Source organism: Drosophila guanche, unplaced genomic scaffold (assembly GCF_900245975.1).
Source record: "Drosophila guanche unplaced genomic scaffold, DGUA_6, whole genome shotgun sequence".
Lineage (NCBI taxonomy): Eukaryota > Metazoa > Arthropoda > Insecta > Diptera > Drosophilidae > Drosophila > Drosophila guanche.
This window is the reverse complement of record NW_022995744.1, coordinates 3000319-3020348: the sequence shown is the minus strand read 5'-3', so window position 1 is coordinate 3020348 and position 20030 is coordinate 3000319. Positions and strand designations below refer to the sequence as shown.

Below are 20030 nucleotides of genomic sequence, written 5' to 3'. Positions count from 1 at the left end.
AACCAATAAAAGCAACCCTGAATGATCAGTGATGGAAAATGAATTTATTTTTAGATCGTCGTTACATTTGAAATATCAAAGTTGCTCGTGCTCATGACCATAGAAGAGAATGTCGGAGCCTTTTTAGATTATATTCTCCGAATCAATTGCTATATTACATAAATAAATTCCTCAAATATAGACGCGCTTCTACGGGTCAAAGTAGTCATGTGCTTGGCCAGGGATAATATGCAAAAGAATATGCGGCTGCAAAAATTACAGAAAAACTCCTGACAGGTGTGGCTGCTCTTGTACTTCCTACGGCATTTTCCACATCGTTTCACTACAGAGCAGTTAATCATATGTCTCCCTACAGAGTCCTGTAGGGGACAATTGGTTTTCACACTGAGCCCATGTTTCCTTTACAAATTTTAATTTGCCAAAATTTGTATGAACCGCCAATCGCCAATGTTGACAAACTTCGCCATAAAATAAGTGCTGTAAAATCGAACGACTCATGGCGGCGTCTCTTTTTTTGATTTCTTTTCACTTGTAATTCGCTGTGTCGCTAATTTTTATTTCTGCTCCAGAGATTTGAGCTGCGTTTAAAGTACACAATACACAATTGAAGTAAAGTAGAGGTTCGTAGGAGCATTATTGCTTATACCAATTTTATAGCTTATGCGCTTGTTCAACAAAGACTAATTCGTGCAGAAGCTTTTTTCGCTGCGTCGGCTTATAACAAATAGGTAAATGTTTGTGAAATTATTGTCTCCGTTTACATAAAGCAAGGATCCTCGCATTCATTTGATTCTACGAGGCTTTCGGTTTTTTTATCCGAATCGTTTCTTGTAAAATATTGGCGCTAGGCATGTGTGTGTGGCATATGCACATATGTATTTTTTGAAATATCTTAAGTAAAAACCGGCTGCAGCTCTTTTGATTGGTTTTTCAGTGCCCAAGCTGTCTCGTTTACGCTCACGTTTCCTGCTCATATTTACGGTAATCAGTTGATTGCTGCCATTCTTGCTTCCCCAGCGTATTATCCACGCCCCTAGCCCGATCTACAGGCTTTCAAAATGGCCTCGAAAAAGAGAAATGGGTTCATGGCGTTCGTCTCAGACTGGCGTGCAAACAACCCCGAGGGTCGTGCCCTAAACATTTCTGAGGCGGTGTCTAAGTGTGGGCCTTTTTGGAGTGTAAGTGTTATTGCGCGCCGTGGTCAGTAACGGTGTAAACTGGCGTCTCGATTTCAGACTATGAGCGAGCAGGAGCGTGGCCCTTACAACTCAATGGTTAAAAATTCCAACGTTCTGGATAGAGCAGCAAAGAAAGAACGACTCACATGTTTGGGCGATCCCGTCTCAAAAATAAAAATGGAGAAAAACGAGGCCATAAATGCGGAGCTTCAAATGAAGCGCAAGATCGATCGCATTATTTTGAACGCAAAGAATTCTTTGGGTAAGTCAATTTGTTCTCAATGAGAGTCATCAATAAAAATCTGTGCTGATTTTTGCTTGCAGAGTTGGAGAATGAGGAATTTGTGTTTGCCAGCTTCAATTATTTTACCAAGGCCCTGAATGCGGATATTCACGTACCCGGCGAGTTTTCCGCATGCCGCTACTCTCTGAAGGGGGGCGTAAGCTCCACTTACAGCACCATGATTAATCCGGGTAAGCCCAAAGTGGATGTGAGCCCAATGAGCTAGTCCACGTTCTCACTGCAATTTCTTCTCAGGTCAAATTACCTTTGGCCAGAGCAGCGATGCCCAACATCATTCGCTAACCACCCACAAGCTGCCCTTGCCGCCGAAGGCCATGGGCGAGACTAACATGAGAAAACTGTACATGGATATATTGAGTTGGTTATCCGTGGGCAATGATCAGAAAGACGAAAAAAAAGACCAGGATCCGGTCATTGTCTACACGACCGCAGAGCTAATGCCGGTGGTAAAGTCTTGCTTCCGTTATTTGGCATACGATGTCCCCACCGACAAAGATTCTCGAAAGATTGTGGTATATGACATCTATTACTTGTTTTACACCTTGAAGAAGAATGTGTTGGACATGGCTGGAGTTTCGAACGAAAAAATCAACTTCCATGTAACCAAAAACTTCTTTGCCAAAGACTTTTTTGAATTTACCGCTGATATTGCGTGCGACGTAAGTATCGAGTTGATGACATTTCTAGTTTATGTGAAGTGGCAAGCATAGAATTTTATTTCCAGTACCATGAGAACATCGATCGCTCCAAATACTGCACCAAGAGCATGGTCATGCGTTGGGGATTCATCTTTAGCGACTACATTTGCGCAGACCTGGCCATTCGGCTCCTGCCTGGCAAGCACATGCCTCCCAAGGTCAAGCCCAACTACACCGTCATTCCTGGGGACTCCTCGTCAAACTTTGATAAGACTTCGGTTGATTCATACTATTCGGCTCCATCCCAAATAAAAACGGAAATGGGATCACGTGATTTATCACCAACCAGCAACCGTATGGTATCACGTAATTCGGTATCAAGTTCCTATGTGCGCCGAGACTATACCACCTTCGACGGCGGGATAAGCAACGAAGGCGAATTTCCCAGTCTAGGTGACCGCCGTCCCAAGACTCCTGCCAAAAATCATTTCATTATGGGGAATGGTAAAAAAAATCCATTCTAATTGCTATTTACGCCCATTACATTACTTTGCTATCATCATAATCAGTTGTATTGTTGAACTCGCTCGCCCGCATCAAGGCATTTTTGTATTATTACACGTCCCTTCTGCGAAGGAAATAACATTCATTCTGTAGTCTTATTCCTACAGTTCAAACAAATATACATGTCTAATCGGCTATTGAACAATTGCCTCACAGCCGTCGGCACTGGGAAGAAGGGAACTTTTTGGGCTGCGCGAAACTGTTGAAATGCTCAACGGATCCTGCAGGAGAACGAGTCGTGCGAATGCCAAGTTAAGCAGAAAAGCCTGACCTAGCAGCTCACGCTGATAGCGTTCCAGCTGCGAGAACATGTTTCTCAGGTCGGCAGGGAACTGAACCTGACTGCGTATTCCTGCGTGTGCCTGCGGCGTCGCCTCTATCTGGTCTTCCATGTTGTAGTGGGTGCGCATCATGGATAGGATTGAGTCCTCCGAGGAGACCCTCTCTGTGCCCACCAAGTGGTTGAAGAGTCGTGCTGTGAGAAAGCGCCGCATGTAGTAGAGGTTGTTGCACTTGGTCGCGTCTGGATCAGCCCGGGACAGCAGGGCATAACTCAATATGGCCGTCACTTGGGATTTCTGTATGTTCACATTCTGCTGATCGATGCTGCCTGGATTGCTGCTTGCCTGAGCCATCTGTGGGTTTTCTAGAACATAGCAGTCCGCCTGTGGCATTTGGTGGGTCACGTACAGGCAGCGTCGGGCCAGCTCGGCCAAGTGCAGCTTCTTGTCGTTCAGCTCGTGATGCTGCCAATGGGTAAGACGGCAGGGCTCAGTGTCATACTTTCCAATCTCAAGTCGTGCCCAACTAACGCTGGTCACGCCTATGCGAACTCCCACGCTGGACACAATCCGCGTACGCTGTCCCTCGTCCATTCCAGGAGTTATGAAGGGAGCCGTTCGGGTGGACTTGGGTTTCTGGGTGCCTTTTACCTCGCTGCCCCTTCTAGCGCCCTCTGGTTCCAGTAGGCTTCTGAAGAACCTTGTTGCTACCTTCAGGCCAAAGCCCTCCACAAACAAGATGTCGTTCACATCACGCAGTGGACCATTGCGCGTCCTCCAGGAATGCAGTTTGCTGGCTCGCCCCTTGGTTATGTCGTAGCTGTGGTGTGCAGAAAGATTCTTGTTATTGACCGGGATAACTGGTGATGAGGGGGGAGGCTTGTGGTGCCATGCATACAAACCTGAGCATCTGATCGATGGTGGTGTCGTTGATCCTCGTAAGGATCTTCTGGCGCTCCTCATCAGTATAAGCCGGAAGCAAGCTGTTGGTCTGGTCATTTTCGTTCAAAACCGGTGTCCCAGCCGTCGAAAGGTTCCGCATAATTTTGCCGGGCAGACCCCAGAGTACACGGTTGTAAGAAAGCATATTTAATTTAATTTGTAAATAATAACATTGGGGAACATTGCGATAGTGTGACCGCGAACTTATCGATCAAATATACCGCATGACCTTAAAAAAACATACTCAAATATACCGAATCATTTTTAAAATATATAACCGTAAATTCCTAATCATTTTCCTGGGTTTTAATTGACTCAGTGCTGAGAGTCTAAAACTTTACTTTCATCCGATTGATGACTTAACTACTAACCAAATGGTATAGTGGTTTATACCATACTATACCATACTATTTGGTTAGTGACTCAACTCTGTAAATGTATTGTTTATAAAGTAAGGTCAACAACAAAAATGCAAAACGTAACGTAAGCGGGGTCGTAATGTTACGTCATTTGTTTCTTGTCCATTAATTAATGTTAAAATTCTGTTTTCCCATTCTTATCTTAGAATAGGATTATTTTAAGTCATATCCTTTCCATATATACATATCTCAATCTCGATGCATTCTCAGTTTTAAATGCAATTTTCGTTGAGATTTTAAACATATGTACCTTCAATGTTAAGAGTTTTGATTTTTAATAATGACACACAGTGCCGCTAAATGTTAGAGTTCGAAAATAATTTGCGTGAATATTCGTATGGATTTATTGTAGAGATTTCCTTTTGACTGGAACAGATTCAACTAAGAAATGCAAGTCCATTTTTGAAGATGATAAACATATTGATATTTACTTTAAATATTATTTATTTTTAATTAAACTTGTTCCATTTGAACACATGTGTGTATCAGCGAAGAAAATACATCCCTTGTCTGACTTGGTACCTCGATCCGGAACACTTTTATAAATACATAAATGTGTCGTTGGTTTTAATATTTATATTAGTAGTTCGCGAGCAGACTGTATAAAAATTAAAATTGGCGCCCCTGTCTTCTTACAGGAATACTTTATTCAAGTCATTTTAATTGGTAATCTGATTCTAGTCTAAGAATTGTACCTCTGTCCGTCGCTCAATGATCTGAACTGACAGCTTGGCAAATTGGAGCCTTCCGTGTCGTTCAGGAAACTAATTATATCCGCTTAGATTATGACCGAAGATATAGTACCGGATATGATTTCGTCAAAGTTGTCTTTGTTGTCCCTCCTACTTGAAAGTAGTTCTCGATCATCGCGGATGATGTGTCTGTCCCGAAGAAGGGTCACGATGCGATTCTTCACTAGGCGATGATCATTAATGGTTACGCATTTTGGACGTCCAACGACCTCTGACCATTGTGGGCTGACTACTCCGTTGGGCTTGTTGAAGTTGTCATCCTGTCGGAACCACAGCTCGCTGGTGTCCGTTCTAAGCAGCTTGGGCTTACCCTGCTCATTCCTGATCAGCTTAAAGTCGTGAGCCACAAAGACATTGGCTTCGGGAAGAAATAATTCATCCATGGGTTTCGATTCGATCCACAACTGCATACACTTTGCTGGCATGGGTGAAAAGGCGCATTCAGTGCCGAAACACTAATTCCGCTTGACGAAGGAAATGCCCTCGAAAGGCTCTTGCGAGGTAATCATTAGATTCAATTTAAAACTATTGAGGTGGCTGATCAGTTCAGACAGACCTTACTCTACTGCTGCTAAACTGACGCACAACTGATCGAACATTTTGAGAAGAGCTTTAAAACGGCAAAGGTGGCGGTCAGCCAGAATCGGATCGGCGCATAGAGGGTGTCGACCACCAATTCCAATGTGGAATGGTGGTACCAAGATGATCAGATCGTGTAGCCTAGCACAGGAGATCTTAACAGGGCAATTGAGTATCGAGAATTGACTCTGTCTTCTTGCAACTTTTCACTTACTTGTAAATGTTTCTGTCATTCTCCGATTTATACAGATCTTCCAGATACATGCATACGTCACTCGCTCCGCCATTCTAATGCGTTATTGCACAGTTTGTGTTGATTTTAATTTTAGTTTTTTGATTTTTTGTATACATAAGCATTTTGTAAGCAACTCAAATCATAAAGCTGGAGGCGGGAAGGCGCATCGCAAAATTTAGTGATAGTCATTTGTTCGATGGGATCATCGTTACAGATATGCAGGAAGGACGCATTTGCTATTGTCTGCATTGTTTTCGATCTGATCTGGTTGCTTTGGCAAACAAAAACTGACTAGGCATTTCTTCTCATGCTAAATGTCTTGCAGACTATATTGGTACTTAAATCTTATATTTTCCTACACCTTAATTGTAAGTTATTTCGTTTATCGAATCTGTATACACACGTCTAAAATGATATCGGATTCATTTCAATCTATGGAAGAGTTTTTATTATTCAAATCGGCCTGCTAAACAGAATTTCAACAATAATTACTTGAAAGAGGGTATAGATTGGGTCCATCCTCCACCAATAAATGGTTGGCTTGTATTTACCGTATATTTACTACGTAAATACTGAAAATTTTGTTGTACCTTCTTTGTTTAAACATCCTTTTTATAAACAATACAATGAAAAGAGAAATTTTGATATGAACCAAACGTGTAGAAAATTGATTCGTTCATCTGATAAAATTGAAGTTTCAGTGCTGAGAGTCCAAAATAGCTTGCGGTATATTCACGGTATATTTTGAAAATAAGAATGTACATTTCGGTATATTTTTGGGGGGTCAGGTTCCATCGACAAGTCCGCGATCCCACTGCCTCTCAGGTTGGAAGTAAACAAAATCAAAAAAGTTGAAAGTCTTCAGCATTGTCGGACACGCGTCGTGTTGCTTTGCAGAATAAATGAATCAACCCATGGAATCGTAAACTTAATTGAATTAAAACAATAACGGAGGCAAGCAACAACAAGTTATGAACAGACTCTCGGTTGCCTTGTCATTTCTGACACAAAATACACTCGCCTCGCATACATTATTTTAAAACTGTGACATTCAGTTGCAACAAAAGCGAACATCTGTGCTCCAGTGCCGATGCGGGTGCATAAAAGCGAAATTTCGTTTCGGTTGGAGAGCAAACAACGCAAAAGTTAAAGAGAAAACGAAAACGAAGAGGAGGGAATCCAAAGAGAGAAATCCCGACTTCCAGCGTAGCCATGACGACTAGCACCACCACCAGCAACAACAACACATACAGATATGCCAACAACAACAGCATCCTCGAAAAATCTGGGACCGCCTCCCCCATAGCCTCGGCGCCTTCCAACGCCTTCCTGGAGATGGACTTGACAGCCAGCGAAGGGAATACATCTGCCACAGCATCAACGCTCCTGCCTGTACAGGACTGTTCCGTGAATGTCAACGAGGATAGCACAGAGTGTGATACCTTCCTCATAGGCAGTGTGGGGAGCAGTAGAAGCAGCGGTCCGTCCAGCGGCAGTCGGCGAACGAACCGACTCTCATCCACATTGTACCGGGGCAAGATGCGCAACTCCTGCTGGATGCGCGCCCAATCATTCGTAACACGCAACTGGTACTTGGGCTGCCTGGTGCCCGCCTCCATCCTGGGTGCTCTGCTTTTCGTCGGCTGGATGACCCGCGACTATGCCAAGCAGCTACTCTTCTGGATAGAGACTCAGAACTCCTGGCTGATATTTGCCATCTTCATGGCCCTCTTCACAGTGGTCAGCTTTCCCGTCGTGGTCGGCTACTTTGTTCTGCTCATCACGGCCGGCTACCTCTTTGGTTGCATCCGCGGATGGTTCACCGTGATACTGGGCGCCAATCTAGGCATAGCCATTGCCCATGCCACCATTCGGAGCTGTCGTCATCGGATACCAGTGCAGAAGTAAGTAAAACTGGGGAGTCGCTGACTGTTGAGCCCTTAAGGTAGGGGGATTTCATAATGGAATTTGCTTGTGGAATCCACCATTGATAACGGCAGGCACCGTATCGAGATATGTCGTTAAATGACCCCATACGGAACTCGGCACTAAAATCCGATTTATCATTAATGCAATGCCTGATGAGGATGGTTCTCCGCGACTACACTAAATATTTCGTTGGTTTATGGTCCACTATTGCAATGACAGTCTAATTGTCGTGTTTCGCAGTCTGTCAGCTGTCGCCTATTGCTGCGTTGGTCTTATCAGGCCTTACCACTCGTACGACGCATACGTATTTATAAATACATATTCGTATTTATTGTGAAACTTGGAGAAATAATGGCACAGAGCGAAAGTTGATAACGACAAGTTTGTACACTTCCGCACATAAAGCTGTGAGCGGGCAGAGGGGAGAGTGCCACAAATTCCATAATTGTTTTGTTTGATTTACCAATTAGCGACACAATACTCCCTCGTACTTACAAACTTTGGGGGGTAATGTAGAGTATGCGAGCACTCCAATCCATCAAAAATGATTTGCGAGTCATGTAGGCCTACGTAATGACTGGTTAATCAAGTGAAAACATTGCCCCACTAAAACCTGGTCAGGGGGCTATCATTTATATGGAATGGTAAATGGGTGGACGGGTTTACTGCCCCTCATAATTGGGCAACAAACCCATAATTGATGATTGCTTGGATAAACGCAGACAGTGGCGGCATGTCGGGAAATAGATATCTTTTCGTTCGTATAAAAGTACATATGTTAAATTTTATTTGATTATAGATTTTTTTGTGTGTCTGATGTGGCCCCCCCTTATATGCCCCACTGATTTGTTCAGTTCAATTTCATTCTATTTTCAGGCTGGTCAAGAACGATACGGGTCGGGCCATACTGCGCGTGATATCTGGACCGAGGGCCTTTCGTGTAGTGCTCTTCACCCGTCTCACGCCCATTCCCTTTGGACTGCAAAATGTGATATTCGGAGTAAGTGATCAGATCTGAATTGACGATGGGTCACATGCGTTTCTTGAACTACTCAGAGTTAGTTCTCAGGATCCGTGGGTCTGTGTGAATACGCAATGAGTATCACCCTGTTTGCCAGTTTGCCAGTTTGCTTTGGCTGAGAACACCTGAGTCAACCTCATATGATATTCAGTCACACTTATCGTTAGTCACACTCTTACCTAGCCCCATCATTTATTCATAGTCGTCCCGTAAATGTCGCTGGAGCAAATACAATTTGAACTTGAAATTAAACAGGTTTCCCCACCTCCGTTCAGCGCTTCAGTTCAACGATATATCTCAAAGGTACATATATTATAGCCACTCTGGTCTTTTACAGATCAGTTCTATCAACACGAGGGATTACCATTTGGCCACGTTGCTGGGCCTGCTGCCTGCCCAGACCATCAATGTCTACCTGGGCTCCACTCTGCGATCCATGCACGAGGTTCTCAACGACAACGACACCAAGCTGACGGGCTACATTAGCTTTGTGCTCGAGGTGAGTTTCCTCCTCTTACGCCGGTTCGGTACTGCTTACCCATTGAGTTTTTGCGTGCTTACCTTAAAGTTTGTCATTTTGATTAGTGCACAAAATTGAGGAGATAAGTTTGGCTAAAATGTTCTCACGAGTTTGAGAAAAGAGCTTAAGGTTTAGAATTGTGTCTAATTTTATATGAATTTTCCATCATTTTGATCTATGGTTCCAATGCCACCCACACATGTATTTACATATGTACAACATTTGGTATTTGTATATTTGCTCTGCTTCAGGAGATTCCATTGCACAACGCTCATGAAAAAATCTCCGTTAGACGAAATATGTAGCAGCTAGCTTCTGTGGTGTCATAGCAGACAACTCTGATAGTTTCATAGCACCTACCTTTGTTGGACTTTGTTGACTTTGCTTAGAAGGTAACTTTAACTATTGTTATTTCGTGTCCTGCAAAACTTTGTTATGAATTTATATCTCCAAATACCTCTAAACTGATTTTTTAGTTAACTTATTTTAAAGGTAACTCCTTTCCCTCAATAGTCATTTCATTTCACACAGATCCCAAAGGAATTAATAAAAATAAAATATTTGTATGGTAAATATTCTTATAAGCATGTTTCCTAAATTTCATAGCATAGTTTTTGGGCTGAACTTGGGTGTAGAATTATTATAAAGTGAATATAGAATGTACATATCGAGTCGGCTTCCAATCACTAATCGAATACCAATGCTCCTTATATAAACATAGAGATATACAATGATTAAAAGAGTGTCATAAGAATAGTCTTTTAAGTAAATAATTTAATTAGCAAATTGATTAGCTTATTGGATGTCTTTAAATAAGCGCGTCAGGTTTTATATACATCCAAATGTATTTAATAATAGTTGATTCTTATTCTGTAGAGCAAATCTGCTTTATTTACCAACATGAGACAGAATCTAATGCTTGGTAGATTTTCGGAAATAGATTCGATGTTCGAATGTTCGAAGTTGCCTTGATATCAATTTGGATGTGTTTTTCGTTTCTTAGCGACAGCAAGAATTGCCTGAAAATCCTTTTTAGGCATCACATAAACACATAGCTTGTAAATTTGATTTTATATCAGCTATGTTCTTCATTTAAGGTTATCTGTGGCGTAATTCTGATGTTTTGGGTGGTGCAGAAGGCGCGCAAAGAACTCTCCGAGACGCTGCTCGCATCGGAATACAGCAGCAGCAGCAACGAGGGAAAGCATCCGGCCATCCAGGTATAGCAAAGCGCCTGTGAGGAGGATTGCCTGCAAGCGATCCCCTAGAACTGCCCGATCCCCGACTGAATCTCCACAGGAGTCGCACAAGACTGCAACTGTGCATTAATTAGTTTTTAGAAGTGGAACTGGAGTTGGATTGGTTGTAGGTTAAGAGTAACTTGCAGAGTTCAGGTGATGCCTTTGATGCCAAACATTAAGCTAATGCTACCGTTATACTGCTACGGATAACGGTTTATTGATATTCTATCCATGACACCGTATTTCACACATCCCTCACACACACACACACACACACACCACACAGTGCTCAGACTAAGGATTTATATATACATATATATACTAGTATTAGGAATATCGAAAACTATGTCAAAGAAGCCTCGCTCTCGCGGTCATAATGCTGCTCTATAAACGTTGTTCAATTACTAGCGGAATAAGCTTAGCCAATAAATGAGCCAATCTGAAGTACAACCAGGCTAGCAGCTCCTGTTTTGGGCCTGGCCGTATCTCCAGCCGCGTAGTCGCTTGCTCATGTGCTGCTGGAAGGCGGTCTCGAGCGTATTAAGAGCTAACTCCACGTCGTCGAAGCCCACGCAGAGCGGAGGCCTGAAACTCAGCACCTGAGAGTGGGAGTAACAAGAGGAAAGAATGTCAAATGCATGAGCTCTTTAAGAAACGCCACCACACACATTACGACTATGTATGTACATACGAATGGGTTAGCAGAGGAAGTGGTTAGAGGAACAGGAGAATATTAGATCATGACTTGATATTTGTTTTTATTTCAGTTAATTTTGTTAATAAATGCATTCGTTTGTGACCTGAGAACCCTGAGAAGTCATCTCTCCTTCACTGGCGGCTGCAGCTGCACGCCCTACTTCTTCTTGGCCAGAGATGCCGTGATGGCTCGGTCCAGCACATCCACGGCAAACTTCACATCCGATCGATCGATGCACATGGGCGGCTTGATGCGCAGGACCTGTGGAGATGCACGAAAAGGGATGCACAGATAGAGACGGAAAGAGGTGCGATTTGCCCCGGAAAGAGCCCCCAAAGAGGAGCGGCGAAGCTCTGGCTCTATGCTCTGGGAGCCCCTTCCTTAGCGGGGACTTGTGCGTGCTTTGTGGTTAGTCAGATGTGCCCAAAAATGGAACGGAATATCCCAGATGCGGATGCACTCATCACTCATGATGGATGATTTGTACTTACGTTGCCGTGGAGGCCACCGCGTCCGAAGAGCACACCAAGGTCCTTGCACGTCTCCCAGATCTCCAGCACATGGGGAGTGGCCAGGGGCGTGCGCTTCTCGCGATCTTCGACAAGCTCGACGCCGATCATCAGTCCCTTGCCCCGGACATCGCCGACAATCTCGAAGCGTTGCTGCAGCTCCTCCAAGCACTTGAGGAAGTAGGTGCCCACCTCCAGGGAGTTGCGCTGCAGCTGCTCCTCCTCGATCACGTCCAGCACGGCGATGCCCACCGCACTGGCCATGGGATTGCCTCCGTAGGTGTTGAAATGCAGCGCCTGCCCTAGGGAGGCGGCTATCTCGGGGGTGGTGACGACGGCGGCCAGGGGGAAGCCGTTGCCAATGCCCTTGGCCATTGTCACGATATCAGGCACATAGTCGTGTCCCTCGAAGCCCCAGAAGTGCTCCCCCGTGCGGCCGAATCCCGTCTGCACCTCATCCGCCACGAAGAGTCCGCCGTTGGCCCTGACCAGAGCGGCTGCCCGCTTTAGGTAGCCCTTGGGGAACTGCACTGTGCCGCCCACTCCCTGAATGGACTCTGCAAACATGGCCGCCACCTTGCCACGGGGCAAGCTGTACTTGAAGGTCTCCTCCAGCTCTTTATAGTACTCTGATCCTGCCCGACAGCCGCCGCCCTCCTGGCAGTGGCAGCTGCGCGTCGTCTGCACGGGCGAGTCTCGACAGGCGGCGCCGCCCCAGATGCCTTGATACGGATCGGGATTCATCACGTGCACCAGTCCGTTGTTCACTCCCGCCAGCGGGAAGCGCCAGGTGGAGTGGGCCGTCAGGCCCATGGTGTACGGCGACATGCCGTGGTAGGCATTGCGGAACGAGAGAATGTCCTGGTTGCCCGTGTGTACTCGTGCCATGAGCATGGCCAGATCGTTGGCCTCCGAGCCGGAATTGACGAAGCAGACGCTCTTCAGGTTGCCCGGGAACTTGGCCACCAGACGCTCGGCGTATTCGTGGATCTTGGGGTGCATGTAGATGTTGGTCGTGTGCCACAACTTGGAGATCTGTTCGCTCAGCGCCTGGTTGACCTTGCTGCTCCGTAGGGGAAGGGAAGGGGAATCCAAATGAATGACAGTGAAAATCGATCTTAAGAGATTTGTTCTCTTACGGATGACAGTGTCCCACGGAAACGGTAACAATGCCCCCGAACATGTCCAGATAGCGACGACCCTCGTGGTCGTACAGCCACTGCATGTGGCCCTCGTGGATGACCAATGGTTTCTTGAAGTGGGCCACCAAATTGGGCGTCAAATGGGTCTTGCGCGTTTCAAGGATCTGCTCGTAGCTGGGTCCCACGTAGCCACTGGGCCGATGCCCCGTCTCGGGCATCTCGCTCTGCACGAGGTTCATCACGGCTGGAGCCGCCTTGGAGTGGAGGGTGGAACTAGAGCTGAATCGGTTCGAGGAGGAGCTCGGCATCACCCGCCTCGTGTGAGCTGCACGACAGATCGGACCAGTTTTTATTATTAATTAGCATTTACGGTGAATGGGATCAAGATGCTACTATCAGAACACGTGACGTGACCCTCTGCTACGCCTGTGGGAGAGCCAAGGCACACTTGTGGAAGTGTCGGCGCGAACCTGATGAAATGCAAATTGATGTGTGGTCAGAGCATTGGACAAGCGGAATTCAAGTGCGAGGTCGCCGGGAACCGAACACGTATTGTGAGAATCCATGAAATGAAATGCGATGCGAGTACAGTGAAACCTCTGCCAATCGAACAAAAAGTTGCATTTTATTTTTTATGCCGCAATTTCCCATGAAATGCTAAGATTCCTTGGACCATTTATTTTACGAATGATCTATTCCAGGCATTATCTTTTGAGAGTGCCCTTCCAAATGGGTTAGTACTGTGCCATATGTATTATATAGAATTAATTGATCCGAGGCGCAATTTGCTATGCAAAGTCTGCCAGCTGAAACTGCACTTGTCCACATACAAGTGCTACACGCAGGAACCTGAACAGACTTTCAACAGTTCAATGGCACGGAAGAATATCCAAAATAAAATGTACCCTACATGCACAGGAGGGTAGGGTATTCCCATTCGCATTTCTAAACTTCTGGCTGTTGTCCTCCTCTAATGCGCAGTTGGAAGCATAATTGAATGTACGACTATTAATAGTCTTACGACTTGCCCCCATTTGAGATGATAAGCGGCTGGCCTGGCCTGGCCTGGCCCCCTGCGGACAGCCTAGGCCACTCGAACAAACAGTGTACCTCGGTACCTTGGGAGCAGAGCTGCTCCATCCACCTGCCGAATTATCAACTTGCGCCTTATCAACACACACTCAAATGTTTGGCCATATAGATCCAAAGCGGCGATGGTGCCACGCGAGTCGGTGCGTGATAAAAGCATGATTAGAGGACAGCAGCCATAGATAAGTTGTACGTAGATGTGAAAAATATCCGTGATCAGACGATGCATTAGTTCAAATGAGTGAGAGTGAGGTGCGAGGATGAATGAATGGGTGAGTGGATGTCCCAAGGGTTCATCCAACATTATATTTTGTTACATTAAAGTTGATCCCAAGAGATTGGAATACAATCTATTGCTGACGTCAGGAATTAGTTGAAGCGATCCCTGCCTTGTCAGACAAAAACTCACCCAACAAGCGCTTGGACATCATATTTATTCACGTTTCTGGTGTGCAACACTTTTATTTCCTGATATGATCCGTTATAGAAGCCGCTCCGACTGATCTCAATGCCGGTGTCGATCTCACACGAAGCCAAAGCTGAAAACCCGTCCGCGCGTAACGACGTCGACAAAGCAACTAAACTGTGGAGGTGCCACTGCCAGAGACATTGGCTCGGCTGTGATCGTTCGTGATAAGCGCTGTCATAGCTTCGGCTGGGTAATGTTATCTGTGTTTGAGCAGAGAGAGCGGACCCTTCAATGTCAAGGTTGTGTTGGAAAGCTCTCACTTTTGTTTGGCGAGGTGCGGTGGGCAGGTGCGGTTTTCTCATAATTTATTTCAATTCTTGTTTGCTGTGTACTCAAGCAGCACAAAAACAGAAGTGCGCACAGGTAGTCCTTTGTTTTGTTTCTAACAAAAAATATATCTTCTTGCCATGGGATCTGTCCAGATTCCTTTGGATGATCCCTCGATTCTGGCTTGCAATGTGCAGGTTATTCTGCTATTGGAATTAACATTCGGTTTTAATTTACATTTACATTTGTTTTTCTTTTCTGGTTTTCTTTTTGATATTCTGTGTGACTTTTCTACCAATATGCTACAATACATTGGTTTATATCGCTATAGTGTAATTTAATATAATATATGTATTTTCCTTTATCAATCAACATCACGAGTTTGCGCTTTGATTCTCACATTGTCCATCCTTTCGACCCTTACACCTATCCGACCTAACGCAACCCTTTGCAAAAAATATACGAGACGACCAGAAACATAAACTATGCGCGGGGGCGGGTTTTCTCTAAAAACAAGCTCTAGGCGGCATCCGGGGCCTGCAATTATTACACAAACAACAATAACCGAAACACAGGAGGAGCAGCTGCTGCTCTTTCCGAGTTCTGTTCAATCTTCTGCTGCTGCTGCGGTGGTCGCTCAGTTGAATTCGGGATACAGATCTGGACTTCTTGGTGTGGCTGTTGACTGTTCGAGGCTGGCCGCAATCTGGCGCAGATTTTCCACGCCAGTCAGCAGTTGCCTGCAAGACGAAAGACGGAGGGAGCGAATTATTTAAAAGGCAGTCGGCAGGACCCTCCACTGCACTCACCTTAAATTCTGTTCAGCATTGTCGGCGGCACTCCGTAGATCCCGCGACACTTCATGCGTTCTGGACGGACGCGTTGTGCTACTCACGCTACTGCCAGTGCCACTGCCACTGGAACCACCAGGAGTCCCGACGTTAGCTCCTCCCATGGCGCCATCCGTGCCACCACGCAGAGCAAAGAGTTCCGCCTGAACAAAAGACATAGGATAAGAAAGGTCCCTTTTGGTTTTAGATTCAAGACTCACCTCCAACTGGGCAACCTGTCGTCGCAGACGCTGCGTGTTCTGTGTGTTGGCCGTCGTGGCTAGCGTCTCTCGCCGTCGCGAGGCCTCCGATAGCTGAAGAAGCTGCTGCTCAAAATCGTGAGCTCTCCTGGTCTGAGCATTCAGTTCCACTCGAGTCTCTTGCAGCTCACGCTGCAGTCGTTCGTTCTCCTGGCGCATTGTCGACAGCTGCAACGGGCCGGCCGCCTCCTGGGGCGGCGAGTCAATAGAATTGGATGGCAGCCCAATGGCCACATCAGCCAGGCGCTGGGACGAGTGAATGATGGGGCCATCGGAGAGGAAGTCGGGCAGCATTTTGGCTGTGGAACCAGCGGACGGCCCTGGGCCTGACTCTCCCGACGATCCACCTGGTGGACCGGGCAGGGAAGCAACACCAGGCAGGCCAAGCGAGGCAAGCGCTGATGGCAGCAGGCCGCCACCAACTGCGTCGCTAGGAGCCTCGGCAGCACCCAACGGAGAGTTTGGTGGCGAGCGCAGGTGTGCATCCTGTACGGCGCACCACGCATCCGGCAAGTGGTCCTGCACAAAGTCTGGCAGCGCGGCTGCTGCTCCGCCTCCACCAACAGCACAACCAGGTCCGGATGCTGTCATGTTTGATGTATCCAGGGGCAGGTCCAGCTTCATTTTGGGAGCAGCAGTCAGAACCAACCGGTTGGGACGCAAATCCCGATTTCCGGCCGGTCGTCGTCGAGGCGAGGATGAGGGGCATGGAACATGGGGCGGCATGTCGTAGCTGGAGTAGGAGCGCGGCACGTACCGCGAGCTGGAACTGCTTGAATTCAAATTTGAGGATGCCGACGGAAAGATGTCTGTCCGTTTGGAGAGTTGGATAAAAAAGTCAGCTCAGTTGGGGATCCTTTTTAGGTTTTAAGTTTAGATCCACTCACCATCGTCTATGCGCTCGTCGAAGAGCTTGTTGTTTCGCACCTGGGCCAGAGATACGTGATCGTCGTCGTCATTGTCTAGGGCATGGACATCATCATGGCCCAGCCGCAGGTCCGGGCGCTGACGGGATCCGCTGCTGCTGGGTGCTGCAGGTCCTCCTCCACAGGCCGCGTACTCGGCCAAACTCGCCTGCGAGTCAAAGGAACTAAAGCGCGGAGAGCGCTTCATCTTGGAGGAGGCACTGCTCCCGTTTGCGTCCGGTGGCTGCATGAGCGAGCCCGAGGTCGACTGCGGCACCTTGGGCCGGGCTCCCGTCGATGTCTGAACTGCGGCTGTAGTATCCACTGACGTTACCGTGCTTGAGGGCGCGGTCACAGTGCCACTGCTGTTGAGAAAGTGCTTGAATGAGAACGAAGACGAGGAGAAGGAGCTTCCAGTGGCTCCCGTGGAAGCTCCGGTGGATGTGCTGGCCCGTGTATTCGTGAAATCACTGCGACTGCTGCCGCTGCCAGACAAACTCCCATTCAGGCAGAGGTCCGCCACCAGGTCGTTAACTCCTCTGGATGACGACGAGCATGGCTCCTCCCTCTGGGGTCCCTTGCCTCGACCTGCTCCTGTCAGTAGGGACTGCTGCTCCTTATGTGGCGCTTGTTGCTCCTCCTGGGTAGCCGCTGTCGCATCGTTAGCACTGCCATTTGCCATTTAATTGCACACACTGGAGCGTGCACTGCGAGTCGACTGCTTGGAATCTCGTTTGTCACTCTGTTGAATGAGTGAGTGTCTGCACTTCCTGCTGTCTACGACGTTGTGTTGCTTCCTTTGTTGACGCTTTTACTCGTCTTTTCTAATTTCTCATCTCATTTCCCTTTTCTCTTGGTTTCTGTGCAGATTTGTGAAGGCAGATTCGCATTTTACAGCACTGGGGAAGCATCCACTCTGCGATATCTTCGCCCTAAACATTGCTGGCCACACCAGTATGCATAACGATGTCTTCCACCCATCGATAGTTTTAACAGACAACTGATTTCAAAACTGTAGACAAGTACCACTAACCAAATATTATAGTTTGTTAGTATACTATACTATTTGGTTAGTGCAAGTACTCAGATGCGATAAGTGGTTCGGTCGACCGAATCAGGGATAATATTCGTATGAAAACAATTGGAAATCATCCTTGTTTTTTGTTCGACAGAAAATTTCGCAGCCAGCTTTTCGCAGTTGTGTACTCAGATCATAGAAAATATACCAAAAAAACAACCGACCTTAATCTCCGATTGTGAACGGAAATATATAAAGTTACTGGTGTTCAAAGAAACTCAACGAATTAAAAATTCAAATAAATTGAATATCTTCTCATTCATTTTTTTTAAATGGTTTCATCTTGCTCCTTTTTTATTGGCCTCAAGCCACTTTGTCGGGTTTTTCCCACCATGATATTGAGATTCTACTTTATGTTTGCTAGGTACCCTGGCGGAACATGGAACAAATGTATCTTTTTCGAGCTGCTAGCAAAGTGCCATCGAATGCCATAAAATACCATCGGTTGATTTTTTTGTTTTTCATCGGCAAGTTCTTTTTTCGGTTCTGAGTACTGCATTCAGAAAGGGTTTTGTGTTCGACAACATTTCTTATCGGTTAAATACGAATATCATCCCTGATTTTTCTAGCGGCTGGTGGTGATGGAACTTTTCTTAAGTGGTCACAAAACAAGAACCGATGTTTACACCAAAACAAAAAAAATCGACTAGTTCGATGTTTTAATCGAATTTTTCCCAGCTCTAACACCGTGTATATATAAAGTAAATAAAGTAAATAGAATAAAACAAAACGGTGTCTGCGCGTCGTAACGTAAGCGCATTTGTTGTAAATGTAAATGCAATAAAAGCGAAAGGCAACAACGAAACCACGGAACTTACCGCCTCGGCAACGATTTGTATAAATTATTGAAAAGTGAACGGTGGCCAGAGTTATTACAAGACAAGTTTTATTGTTTTGTGTGTAAAGAAAATTCTGCGTAGCAAACAAACCGGTCGGCGCTCTTTAACACACACATATGCAAACAAAAACCCGTATGTGCTCGGGGAAAAAGCGCTATCAAAGTCGAGGAAACGCATTTCGTGTGACACAAACAGCACTGAGACATTGAATTTATTTAAATATAGTATTTGCTTGCCATATCCATAATTTCTCGGTGTCAAGCAGACGGCGACGCAAAAGGCGGCCATATGCGACTGCCGCCCCTTCTGCTGCGGGGGTGAAGGTGAAAAGGTGGGGTGCTCTGAAAGCTGTAACTGAAATGTTTGCCGTTCGCGTATTATAAATTGTTTTTGCAAACACAAACAAGCAGATAAAGGAACACAACCAACTGCCTTCTCCCTCTTTTGCTGGAATCGTGTGTTCCACTTTTGATAGGCAGAGAGCATCGCCGTCACCACGAGCAGCGACGCGACGCACTGTCCTGATTTCCTCTGCCACCAGGAGGCAAGTGCAACCAGGACAAACTTCTTTCGTTCGGGCGGGGCGTGTGCTCTGTGGTGTGTGCGTGCGGTGAGCGGCGTGGATGGTTCAAGAGATTCTGGGCCAGGATAATTGCGAAATGCATGAGAGCTGCTCCAGGTAAGCAAATAAAACCGACTTCCAATTAGACATTTCCCATTAACTGAGTACATCTGCATCTTGTCCTCCTTTCGTTCCCACACTCCTCTCGACTCTGCGTTTCAAGTGGGAAATGGGAAAGCAGCAATGGACGGGACGGGTCGGGCCTCGGCCCCATTTATTGACTTGTCTCTCTCTCTCTCTCTCTCTATCTGTCCTTGTTCCTCTTGGTGACTTCTTTGCTGGCCTCTTGGCTTTTCGCCCTGCATTTCCACACGCGTCGGCCTTTGCCTTTCTTGCACGTCGTTGCACGGTGGTGCCGAATAAAACATTTGTTAAGAATTTTTAAACGGACTTAAACGGTTACTTGTTTAGAAATAGCCGTACATGATATTCATTATTACGAATTTACCATATGTACATACATACATATGTATACCCATACATCTGTACATATAATGTTGAGCTCAACAATTTAAAACTGTTTGAAAAGCATACTTAAAGGGTATACCAATAATAAATTAGTCTTTTCTAAATTAGCCATATGGTGTATGTTTATGTGTATATTGATCAGTAACTAATTAACTCCACTGTGCGCGCCGGCCTTTGCCTTTCACGTCTGTCATTGCTGCTGCTTCTTCTTCTCTTCTCTTGCGTTTTGTATACAAATTATGGTGTTGTTGA

At 46.0% G+C, this 20030-nt stretch overlaps 7 protein-coding genes across 10 annotated transcripts in view; 3 read left to right on the top strand and 4 right to left on the bottom strand.

Annotated features, from left to right (window-relative positions):
* Window positions 1-623: 623 nt before the first annotated feature.
* LOC117579664 (protein maelstrom 2) lies at window positions 624-2769 on the top strand. The gene is made up of 6 exons (XM_034265647.1): window positions 624-728; window positions 935-1178; window positions 1236-1440; window positions 1503-1652; window positions 1717-2141; window positions 2207-2769. Exons 2-6 carry the CDS (start codon window positions 1059-1061, stop codon window positions 2642-2644), a joined length of 1338 nt encoding a protein of 445 aa, XP_034121538.1. The 5' UTR covers window positions 624-728; window positions 935-1058; the 3' UTR covers window positions 2645-2769.
* LOC117579665 (transcription elongation factor, mitochondrial) lies at window positions 2675-4118 on the bottom strand. The gene is made up of 2 exons (XM_034265648.1): window positions 3868-4118; window positions 2675-3785 (listed from the first exon to the last, which is right to left on the bottom strand). Exons 1-2 carry the CDS (start codon window positions 4050-4052, stop codon window positions 2819-2821), a joined length of 1152 nt encoding a protein of 383 aa, XP_034121539.1. The 5' UTR covers window positions 4053-4118; the 3' UTR covers window positions 2675-2818.
* An 811-nt stretch (window positions 4119-4929) lies between these two features.
* LOC117579950 (insulin-degrading enzyme-like 2) lies at window positions 4930-6725 on the bottom strand. 3 transcript variants are annotated; one of them, XM_034266113.1, is made up of 3 exons: window positions 6385-6725; window positions 5872-6324; window positions 4930-5812 (listed from the first exon to the last, which is right to left on the bottom strand). In XM_034266113.1, the coding sequence occupies exon 3, from the start codon at window positions 5501-5503 to the stop codon at window positions 5105-5107; it is 399 nt and encodes a 132-aa protein (XP_034122004.1). In that variant the 5' UTR covers window positions 5504-5812; window positions 5872-6324; window positions 6385-6725; the 3' UTR covers window positions 4930-5104. The 3 variants fall into 3 exon arrangements, with proteins under 3 accessions (XP_034122004.1, XP_034122003.1, XP_034122002.1); XM_034266112.1 differs by having other exon boundaries at window positions 5872-6355; window positions 6483-6725; XM_034266111.1 differs by having other exon boundaries at window positions 5872-6725.
* Window positions 6718-10610, top strand: LOC117579949 (transmembrane protein 64). Its single transcript, XM_034266110.1, has 4 exons — window positions 6718-7796; window positions 8698-8821; window positions 9180-9341; window positions 10460-10610. Exons 1-4 carry the CDS (start codon window positions 7105-7107, stop codon window positions 10586-10588), a joined length of 1107 nt encoding a protein of 368 aa, XP_034122001.1. The 5' UTR covers window positions 6718-7104; the 3' UTR covers window positions 10589-10610.
* A 174-nt stretch (window positions 10611-10784) lies between these two features.
* LOC117579948 (alanine--glyoxylate aminotransferase 2, mitochondrial) lies at window positions 10785-14629 on the bottom strand. 2 transcript variants are annotated; one of them, XM_034266107.1, is made up of 4 exons: window positions 14450-14629; window positions 12949-13276; window positions 11792-12872; window positions 10785-11202 (listed from the first exon to the last, which is right to left on the bottom strand). In XM_034266107.1, the coding sequence occupies exons 1-4, from the start codon at window positions 14469-14471 to the stop codon at window positions 11059-11061; spliced, it is 1575 nt and encodes a 524-aa protein (XP_034121998.1). In that variant the 5' UTR covers window positions 14472-14629; the 3' UTR covers window positions 10785-11058. The 2 variants fall into 2 exon arrangements, with proteins under 2 accessions (XP_034121998.1, XP_034121999.1); XM_034266108.1 differs by lacking the exon at window positions 10785-11202 and adding an exon at window positions 11337-11561 and having other exon boundaries at window positions 14450-14628.
* Window positions 14630-15102: 473 nt separating this feature from the next.
* Window positions 15103-17667, bottom strand: LOC117579946. The gene is made up of 4 exons (XM_034266105.1): window positions 16754-17667; window positions 15828-16675; window positions 15586-15770; window positions 15103-15516 (listed from the first exon to the last, which is right to left on the bottom strand). Exons 1-4 carry the CDS (start codon window positions 17451-17453, stop codon window positions 15414-15416), a joined length of 1836 nt encoding a protein of 611 aa, XP_034121996.1. The 5' UTR covers window positions 17454-17667; the 3' UTR covers window positions 15103-15413.
* Window positions 17668-18557: 890 nt separating this feature from the next.
* The window catches only part of LOC117579944 (ras-GEF domain-containing family member 1B-B), a 5978-nt gene continuing 4505 nt past the window's right edge, over window positions 18558-20030 (top strand). The window contains exon 1 of the mRNA XM_034266104.1: window positions 18558-19367. The gene's annotated coding sequence lies outside the window, so the exon portion shown is untranslated. The remainder of the gene's footprint in view (window positions 19368-20030) is intronic.

Bases quoted from the DNA above. Each gene is read 5' to 3' on its own strand.
- LOC117579946 (XM_034266105.1), bottom strand. From the start codon at position 17,453: ATGGCAAATGGCAGTGCTAACGATGCGACAGCGGCTACCCAGGAGGAG. The intron at 16,676-16,753 runs GTGAGTGGATCT...CCAAACGGACAG, and splicing joins CGACGAGCGCATAGACGATG to ACATCTTTCCGTCGGCATCC. The intron at 15,771-15,827 runs GTGAGTCTTGAA...TCTTTTGTTCAG, and splicing joins GACAGGTTGCCCAGTTGGAG to GCGGAACTCTTTGCTCTGCG.
- LOC117579948 (XM_034266107.1), bottom strand. From the start codon at position 14,471: ATGATGTCCAAGCGCTTGTTGG. The intron at 13,277-14,449 runs GTGAGTTTTTGT...TCTGTCGTGCAG, and splicing joins GATGTCCAAGCGCTTGTTGG to CTCACACGAGGCGGGTGATG. The intron at 11,203-11,791 runs GTAAGTACAAAT...TCCCACTCTCAG, and splicing joins GCGGTGGCCTCCACGGCAAC to GTGCTGAGTTTCAGGCCTCC.
- LOC117579949 (XM_034266110.1), top strand. From the start codon at position 7,105: ATGACGACTAGCACCACCACCAGCAACAACAACACATACAGATATGCC. The intron at 7,797-8,697 runs GTAAGTAAAACT...TTCTATTTTCAG, and splicing joins CATCGGATACCAGTGCAGAA to GCTGGTCAAGAACGATACGG. The intron at 9,342-10,459 runs GTGAGTTTCCTC...TCTTCATTTAAG, and splicing joins ACATTAGCTTTGTGCTCGAG to GTTATCTGTGGCGTAATTCT.
- LOC117579950 (XM_034266111.1), bottom strand. From the start codon at position 5,503: ATGCCAGCAAAGTGTATGCAGTTGTGGATCGAATCGAAACCCATGGAT.
- LOC117579665 (XM_034265648.1), bottom strand. From the start codon at position 4,052: ATGCTTTCTTACAACCGTGTACTCTGGGGTCTGCCCGGCAAAATTATG. The intron at 3,786-3,867 runs GTTTGTATGCAT...TGCACACCACAG, and splicing joins ACCATCGATCAGATGCTCAG to CTACGACATAACCAAGGGGC.
- LOC117579664 (XM_034265647.1), top strand. From the start codon at position 1,059: ATGGCCTCGAAAAAGAGAAATGGGTTCATGGCGTTCGTCTCAGACTGG. The intron at 1,441-1,502 runs GTAAGTCAATTT...TTTTGCTTGCAG, and splicing joins GAACGCAAAGAATTCTTTGG to AGTTGGAGAATGAGGAATTT. The intron at 2,142-2,206 runs GTAAGTATCGAG...TTTTATTTCCAG, and splicing joins CCGCTGATATTGCGTGCGAC to TACCATGAGAACATCGATCG.